Raw genomic sequence first — 9307 nt, forward strand, 5'->3', positions numbered from 1 at the left:
ATAGAGGTCCCTGCAGAAAAGACACAACACCTTGGTGCATACATCTTGTTAAACCAGGGCTTGGCTTCACAAGGGTGGGCTCAAATTGATTGAGTTGACACAAGACACTAAACCAAAACCAAGAAAAATCATAATCCAGCTTGGTAGGAGGTTTCAACAGATGAAAAAAAAACCATTCACATTCTTGGCTTTCTGTGGAGATCCGTACTTTCAGATAACTTCTGTACTTTTGCATATTATTCCCAGCTGGGTAACTATTGCCATGCTTATCTCTTTCTGGGACTCTAGCCAGCTGGTAAGACTTTAACAGCAATACAGAGAAGCTGTTAAAAGACTTTGGTTTCATTTTGAAAAGACTTTAACTGTAAATATTCCTTGCACATAGTAAATCCTTTATTATTTAAAACTGGGGGTCTGCATCTGATTCCTGGGGGGCTAGGTGCTGTAACAGAACAATTCCATTCCATAAAAAAGCTCCACAAAAGCTTTCAAACATTCTAGTTGGAGAACATAAACATAAGAACCTAAGAAGAGACCTGCCGAATGGGGCCAAAGCCCATCGAGTCCAGCATCCTGTATCCCCACAGTGGCCCACCCATTGTCAATGGGAATCTTGAGAAGAAAGGGAAGGCAAAACCAAAACCCTCCCTTTCCCTTGACCCCCAATAAATGGGACCCAAAGGAACCCTGCTTGCCTCAACCAGCATACAGGCGGCACATGAACATCAATTTAACCACCAATACCCATGGCATCCATGAATCTGTCTAATCCTGCCTTGAAGCTCTCCAGGCTGACAGCAGTCACGATCTCTTCTGGAAGGGAATCCCATCAACCAAGGACCCTCTGGGTGAAGAAACATTTCCCTTTATTTGTCCTCACTTTCTTACCTATGAACTTTAGGGAGGGTCCCCTGGTCCTAGTATGGTGTGATAGAGAAAATGATTTTTCTCTATCCATCTTTTCTATCCCATGCATGATTTTATACACTGCTCACCCATTTTGAGACTGTCAGAAATCACTACCCCTAAATCCTTCTCTTCTGAAGTTTTTGCTAACACAGAACTGCCAATGCAATACTCAGATTGAGGATTCCTTTTCCCCAAGTGCATTATTTTACATTTGGAAACATTAAACTGCAGTTTCCATTGCTTTGACCATTTATCTAGTAAAGCTAAATCATTTACCATATTACAGACCCCTCCAGGAATATCAACCCTATTGCACACTTTAGAGTAATCGGCAAATAGGCAAACCTTCCCTACCAAACCTTCCCCTATGTCACTCACAAACATATTAAAAAGAATAGGACCCAGAACAGACCCTTGTGGCACACTGCTTGTAACCTGTCTCTACTCAGAATACTCGCCATTAACAATAACTCTCTGATGTCTATGCTTCAGCCAGCTTGAAATCCACTGAACTATCCAGGGATTAAGTCCAATCTTCACTAATTTATCTATCAGCTCTTTATGTGGAACCGTAGAATCTATCTATCTATATATCAAGGCTGGAGAGACCAAGGCGTTGCAACCTGGATTCCTAAGGGACGGGCTCCATTTCCTTTGAACTTTGGAATATGGGAAAAGGACTCCTACCTGGGTATTTGTGGTGAAGGTAATCGACGTCGGTGATAAAGCTGTTGTAAGGCAAAAGGAAGCCGACGCCAGCAAGAAGCATGGCAAAGTAGATTCCATGGTAGCGATCTTGAGGCTCAGGGTTTTCACAGACTAAGCCCGGAAATTAAAATAAAGAAAAAAAGGTAATAAGTTAAATTAAGCAGCTGCTATGTGAAACTAAGCAGCTGTCAGCTTGTGCTTCCTTGGGCTTTGCTGCCCTGCGGTGAAAGTCTACTATGAACTCCGAAACTGCAACAACATCACCAAGAAGGCTTCAACAGTTGTTAACCTAATCCTACGTAGCTTCTGTTCCGACAACCTCACACTACTTACCAGAGCTTACAAAACTTTCGCCAGACCCATCCTCGAATACAGCTCATCTGTTTGGAACCCATATCGCATCTCAGACATTAACACCCTTGAAAATGTCCAAAGATACTTCACCAGAAGAGCCCTTCACTCCTCCACTCGAAACAGAATACCCTACGAGACTAGACTTTATCAACATGGAAGCCAGGTTGCATGAGAATCATCCTGGAAACTCAAACAGGAGTCCATCATATAAGAGAAAGGAGTCACAACATCTAAAAACCCTGAAGGATGTTTAGTTGCTATCCCGAAAAGCCCTACTCCCCATGGGAACGTCATCTGCTGAGGTCTCATGCCATCTCTTCAACTCTTACCTGGCTCCATGAACGTGAGGACTCCTTTGGTATGACCTGTCTTCTCCTGGAGCTCCTCTTCTTCCAGCTGGTAGCTGTCAAAACTAAAGCTCATCACAATGTTCCCTTCAGGGGTCACCACTGGAGTTCCATCCTTGAAGTGGTGGTCTCCTCCCACAGAACCCATGGCTGTTGACCTAGACGTTGGAAGAGTAGAGTAGAATAGAATATAGAATATAGAATAGGATATAGAATAGAATGGAATAGAATATAGACTAGAATAGAGCAGAATTTGGAATAAAATTTGGAATAGCATAGAATATAAGAACAGAACAGAACAGAACAACAGAGTAGAAACAGAAACAGAACAGAAATTAAGAATAGAATAGAATTAGTATAGTATAGTATGGTATTGTATGTTATGGTATAGTAATAGTGTAGTGTAGTGTAGTGTAGTATAGTATAGTATAGTAATAGTAATAGTATAGTATAGTAACAGTAATAGTATGGTGTGGTGTGGTGTGGTATAGTAATAGTATAGTATAGTATAGTATAGTATAGTACAGAATTTAATAGAATAGAATAGAATAGAATTATTTACTAGCCAAGTGTAATTGGACACAAGGAATTTGCCTTTGGTGCAGATGCTCTCAGTGTACATAAAATAAAAGATACATTTGTCAAGCATCATGAGGTACAACACAATGTTTGTCATAGGGTACAAATAAGCAATCAGGAAATAATATTAATATAAATCTTAAGGATACAAGTAACAGGTTAGGGTCATACAGGCATGAGGGGGAGGAGATGGATGATAGGAATGATGAGAAAAAAACTAGTAATAATAGAAGTGAAGACTTAGTGAAAAGTTTGACAGTGTTGAGGGAATTATTTGTTTAGCAGAGTGATGGTCTTTGGGAAAAAACTGTCCTTGTGTCTAGTTGTCTTAGTGTGCAGTGCTCTGTAGCGACGTTTTGAGGGTAGGAGTTGTAAAAGTTTATGTCCAGGATGTGAGAGGTCCATAAATATTTTCACCATCCTCTTTTGGACCCGTGCAGTAAATGGGTCATCAATGGAAGGCAGGTTGGCAGCAATTGTTTTTGTACCATCCATCTTCATGGTTGTCTTGGTGAGTCATCAGAATTACACACTTTTCTGCAATACTTTTTGAAGGCAAGTATTCCTCAGTGAAGTTAGCCTCTTTCAGCCATTGGAAGTACAAAGCATCCAGAGAAGCATGGTTCTTGCAGAGGTACAGTACATGTGGTGCCTTGCTCAACAGTAGTAAGTGGGAGAGGGATCTTGGAGTCCTAGTGGACAATCATTTAAATACAAGCCAGCAGTGTGCAGCAGCTCAGTTGTGGTTGTAAGTAGAGAATTTCTTGTACAATGATACCTCTACCTACGAACACCTCTACTTACTGTTGTGGTTAGCTCTGGCCCTACCGGCAGAAGAACTTACGAACTTTTCTAGATAAGAACCGAGTGTTCAAGATTTTTTTTGCCTCTTCTCAAGAACCATTTTCCACTTACAAACCTGAGCCTCCAAAACTGTAACTGGAAAAGGCAGGGAGAAGCCTCCATGGGGCCTCTCTAGGAATCTCCTGGGAGGAAACAGGGCCAGAAACGGCAGGGAGAAGCCTCCGTGGGGCCTCTCTGGAATCTCCTGGGATGAAACAGGGCCAGAAAAGGCAGGGAGAAGCCTCCATGGGGCCTCTCTAGGAATCTCCTGTGAGGAAACAGGGCTGGAAAAGGCAGGTTGAAGCCTCCATGGGGCCTCTCTAGGAATCTCCTGTGAGGAAACATGGCTGGAAAAGGCGGGTTGAAGCCTCCATGGGGCCTCTCTAGGAATCTCCTGGGAGGAAACAGAGCCTCCACCCTCCTTGTGGTTTCCCCCAATCGCACGCCTTATTTGCTTTTACATTGATTCCTATGGGAAAAATTGTTTTGTCTTACAAACTTTTCCACTTAAGAACCTGGTCACGGAACGAATTAAGTTCGTAAGTAGAGGTACCACTGTATTTTGCTTTCTCCCATTTTTAAAATCCTCTTTGCTATTCTTGGCCAAACTTATTTTTGCCCTGGAAGCATGACTTCAGAAGAAACACTTCCTAGTAGGATTTCACCTCTAAACAAGGTCCTAGTCCACAAGACGTCCAAAAGTCAGAATTCGACTGCGGAATAACATATTTTCAGCAGCAACAGCCCAACCCTTCCGTTTTTTTCCTACATGCAAATTTGCACCATTGATAAGCTCCTCGCTCGACCAATTTCCTGGAATAACATCTGAGCAAGATTCTTAATTTCTCGGGGCTGACAATAGGGAGCACTTGCATTAACATTATCTATCGTATTTCATAACCCTCTTTTTAATCTGCAGAGTGCAAAAACAAACAGTCTGCTTCTCCCTTCCTTTGGGGAGAAAGTATGGCAAGGTATCCTCTGGAAAATTCAAACTCCTTTTTTTTTTTTATAGCTGACTAGCATCTGTTCTGTCTGGGTGCCCCCAGACTTCAACACCAACTGGAAAAAGCATCCAGACACGCTGGTAAAAGCAAAAGCACTTTATAGTTTGAAAAATAAACACAGAGAAAAACCTGTTCTTCCCAACAGGCAGGCTATGAGACTTCACAGCAGAGTCCTGATGGCCAGACAATACAGCAGACTTCTTGCTGGCACACCCACCACTGTAGAGAATAAGACCCACACCTTTTCCCCCCAAGGTTTCAGTATTCAAAGTCACAAACCAGAATTCCAAGACGCCAAAGATCACAGCCAGGTCCCAGGACTCCCAAAGATAATACTCCACGAGCCAGGAAGGGTGGGTCTGCCTTTTCAGCCTTTCCAGAGAGCACCACACCCAAACCCAGCTGTTGCCTCTTTAGTGCTGAAAGTACCTGGCTAATTGTCCCCTTCGTTGTGTTGCTCTTCTCTGCCGGAGATCGATTATTGGTTGTGCATTTTCCTCTAAGGAATCCAGGCTGCTTGCTGGGGGAGAGCTCCCTCTCGGGGGAATCTGGCTGTTCCCCCTCTTCCTCAGCCTGAGATTCCTCCTCCCCGTCTGCCTGAACCTCCTGTTCCTCCTCCTCCCCCTCTGAGCAGGAAGCCGGCAGAGGATCAGCCGTTCCCTGAGGGGCCTCAGACGGAATCACAACACCATCCTTTAAGGACGTTCTCCTTTGTGGAAGGAGATAATTTTCTTTAAAGTTTGAGCTACTATTGGGAAGCCCTGCAGCTGTTATTGTTAGCGGGTTGAAGTTGTGCTTAGTTAACCTTGTGCTAACTGTTTTTTTTAGCCCATGAGAAAAATAAACAACAACAGGTCAGAGAATATGAAGGGCCCCACACTTCTCTTTCTCCTCCTCTTCCTCCCTTGAAACCACACTCCCCCTCTATTGATGATGGAGTTACATAGTTGGGTAATGAAACATCTGCGAGAAAAAGCAATCAAGCTCAAAGAGTACCAAGGATCCAATACCCCTCCTCCTCTTCCTCCGCATTGCAAACACAGCTTCCTCCTATCACTGATTTTTTTTAAAATAAAAAAATAAATAAATAAATAAAAATAAATAAATAATAAATAAATAAATAAATAATTTAAAAAAAAATCCTCCTATCACTGATGAAGTTACCTAGTCAGGCCATGAAACGCAAGAAAACAACCAAGCTCAAAGAATACCAAGGATACCACAATCCTCCTCTTATTCCTCCTCCTTCCCCCTCCTCCTCCACATTGCAAACCCAGCTCCCTCCTAAAACTGATGAAGTTACCTACTCGGGGCATGAAACGCAAGAAAACCAAAAAGCTCAGAGAACATTCTTAAGATTTTTATTAATATTGATTGTTTCCTCGTTGCTTCTTTGACCCCTATGACAGTCACTGTTGGACCTCATGATTCTTGACACAAATGTCTCTTTTTCTTTTATGTACACTGAGAGCATCTGCACCAAGACAAATTCATTGTGTGTCCAATCACACTTGGCCAACAAAGAACTCCACTCTTCTCTTCTCTTCTATTCCATTCTTCTATTCTGTCTATTTTCTTTTATGCACACTGAGAGCCTATGCACCAAAGACAAATCCCTTGTGTGTCCAATCCCACTTGGCCAGAAAGAACTCTTCTATTCTATTCTATTCTATTCTATTCTATTCTATTCTATTCCATTCTTCTATTCTGTCTATTTTCTTTTATGCACACTGAGAGCCTATGCACCAAAGACAAATCCCTTGTGTGTCCAATCCCACTTGGCCAACAAAGAACTCTTCTCTTCTCTTCTATTCCATTCTTCTATTCTGTCTATTTTCTTTTATGCACACTGAGAGCCTATGCACCAAAGACAAATTCCTTGTGTGTCCAATCCCACTTGGCCAACAAAGAACTCTTCTCTTCTCTTCTCTTCTATTCCATTCTTCTATTCTGTCTATTTTCTTTTATGCACACTGAGAGCCTATGCACCAAAGACAAATCCCTTGTGTGTCCAATCCCACTTGGCCAACAAAGAACTCTTCTCTTCTCTTCTATTCCATTCTTCTATTCTGTCTATTTTCTTTTATGCACACTGAGAGCCTATGCACCAAAGACAAATTCCTTGTGTGTCCAATCCCACTTGGCCAACAAAGAACTCTTCTCTTCTCTTCTATTCTATTCCATTCTTCTATTCTGTCTATTTTCTTTTATGCACACTGAGAGCCTATGCACCAAAGACAAATTCCTTGTGTGTCCAATCCCACTTGGCCAACAAAGAACTCTTCTCTTCTCTTCTCTTCTCTTCTATTCTATTCCATTCTTCTATTCTGTCTATTTTCTTTTATGCTCACTGAGAGCCTATGCACCAAAGACAAATTCCTTGTGTGTCCAATCCCACTTGGCCAACAAAGAATTCTATCCATCCTCTATTCTTCAGAGAGGACACCAGCTTGGAGGAGAAGCAGGCAGGCCGAAAGGCTGAGAGTGGAGGGGCTGAGGCTCAGGAGCCAGCAGTCACGGGGGGGGGGGGGTGGCGACGGGGGGGGGGACCTATGTATCATCTCTCTCTCCTCAGAAAAAGGCGAAAGGCCACCTACCCAGGCTGTGTTGCGTATGGAGATGTGGAGGGGGGACCTTCTAGTTTGGAGGTTCCCCGACCGCAGCAGAGCCCCCCCACACCCGGTCCCCTCACTCCAGCCGAGCTTCTCCCCTCCCTCTCTTTGTGCCCCCCCCCCTCACCCGCCGCCACCGTCGGACACAAAGGCCAGACTCTTCCCCGTAGGATGCGGCGCCAACAGGTTTTTACGCGCGCGTCGCCCCCTCTGCGTCCCCAGTTTCCTTTTCTCCCTCCTTGTTCTGCCCCACGGCCGGCTCGAGCTCACCTCTGCTGGCTCCCGGCTCCAGCGTTGGCTCTTGCCGGCTGCCGCAGCGCCGTCGCCTGTTTTTTTTCACCGGCGGCCGGGCTCTCTCAGCCTCGCGCCTGGCCCGGGCGACTTTCCATGGGCGCCCCTCGGCTGCTCCAAGCGCGCTCCTTCTGGGCAGGGGGGGGGGGAAGGAAAGCTAGGGGACGCGCGGGTGGTGGAAGGGGGGCGAGGGACAGGACGGCCCCCTGCTCTTCTCCCCCTCGCTCCCTCCCTCCTTTCACTTGTTCTTCCTCCTCTCGCCTTTCTCTTGTCCTCCTGCGACCCGCTTTCCCTTCAGCGCCTTCCTCGTTGGCTGAGCCTGGGAGCATCACTTCTCTCTCTCTCTCTCTCTCTCTCTCTCTCTCTCTCTCTCTCTCTCTCTCTCTCTCTCTCTCGTCTGTGTCTTGTCTGTTTATTTAGTTTATTTATTTTGTCCAATGCACAATAATATGTCTGTCTGTCTACCTCTCTCTCTCTCTCTCGTCTGAATATCATCTCCCTGTCTGTCATCTCTGTCTGTCTGTCTGTCTGTCTGTCTGTCTGTCTGTCTATCTATCTATCACCTCTCTCTCTCTTTTTCTCCCTCTCTCATCTCTCTCTCTCTCTTGTCTCTATCTATCTATCTATCTATCTATCTATCTATCTATCTATCTATCTATCTATCATCATCTATCTATCTATCTATCTATCTATCTACAGTATCTATCTATCATCTATCTATCTCTCTATCTCTCTATCTATCTATCTATCATCATCATCATTATCTATCTATCTATCTATCTATCTATCTATCTATCTATCTATAGTATCTATCTATCTATCTATCTATCTATCTATCTATCTATCTATCTATCAATCATCTATCTATCTATGTATCTATCTATCAATCTATCTATCTATCTATCATCTATCTATCTATCATCCATCTCTATCATCTCTCTCTCTTTTTCTCTCCGCCCCCCAAAATTGCCCCCCCGCCACCCCAGACAGCTTCTGTGTTACCCAAGGAAATCCTTTGAAGCCACCACCACCACCACCCCGCTGCTAATAGGGATGGAAAACATTTTGCTCCGCCAGGCAGAGCCGAATCGTGCCATGCAACGGGTTGCTATTCAAGTTGATGGATGGGTGAATTGGGGATCGGGGGGGGGGGGAGGCGGTGAGGGGGGGGAGTTTATCTAGGCATCCGCGCGGGGGTCTGGCTTGCAAGAAGAGGCCGAAAGCCGTCGTCGGCGTGGGGTGCTGTTGCCCCATTGCTGGGAAAAAAGGCGTCTGAAAGAGGGAACCGAATTGTGGGGGGTGGGAGCGGTACACTTTTGGGGGCTGGAGCTTTGCCCTCCTCCCCATTTTTGTCTTCTAAGAAGATGGAAAGAAAGAAATACAGAGAGATGAAAGAAAGAAAGAAAGAAAAGAGGGAGGGGGAAAAGAAAGTAGGGAGGCAGGGTCGGAGGGAGGGAGAGAGAGAAAGAAAAATGGAGGGAGGGAGAGAAAGAATGAAGGGAGGGAGGGAAAGAGAGGGAGAAAGAGAGGGAGAGAGGGGAAGAAAGGAGGGAGGGAGGGGGAGAGAGAAAGAAAGAAGGGAGGGAGGGAAAGAAAGAAGTGAGGGAGAGAGAGAAAGAAAGAAAGAAGCAAGGAAGGGAGGGAGAGAAAGAGGGAG

At 44.7% G+C, this 9307-nt stretch overlaps 1 protein-coding gene across 1 annotated transcript in view; it reads right to left on the bottom strand.

The window, feature by feature from the left end:
• Window positions 1–7704, bottom strand: part of SLC29A4 (solute carrier family 29 member 4) — a 19733-nt gene extending 12029 nt beyond the window's left edge. Inside the window, 4 exon segments of the mRNA XM_070760183.1 lie at window positions 1–10; window positions 1597–1728; window positions 2301–2476; window positions 7630–7704. The exon segment at window positions 1–10 is cut by the window's left edge and continues 104 nt beyond it. Coding sequence (XP_070616284.1) covers window positions 1–10; window positions 1597–1728; window positions 2301–2466 — 308 coding nt within the window. The 5' untranslated portion in view covers window positions 2467–2476; window positions 7630–7704.
• Window positions 7705–9307: the final 1603 nt, after the last annotated feature.

The sequence above is a fragment of the Erythrolamprus reginae genome, chromosome 9 (genome assembly GCF_031021105.1).
Source record: "Erythrolamprus reginae isolate rEryReg1 chromosome 9, rEryReg1.hap1, whole genome shotgun sequence".
In the NCBI taxonomy this organism is placed as follows: Eukaryota; Metazoa; Chordata; class Lepidosauria; order Squamata; family Dipsadidae; genus Erythrolamprus; species Erythrolamprus reginae.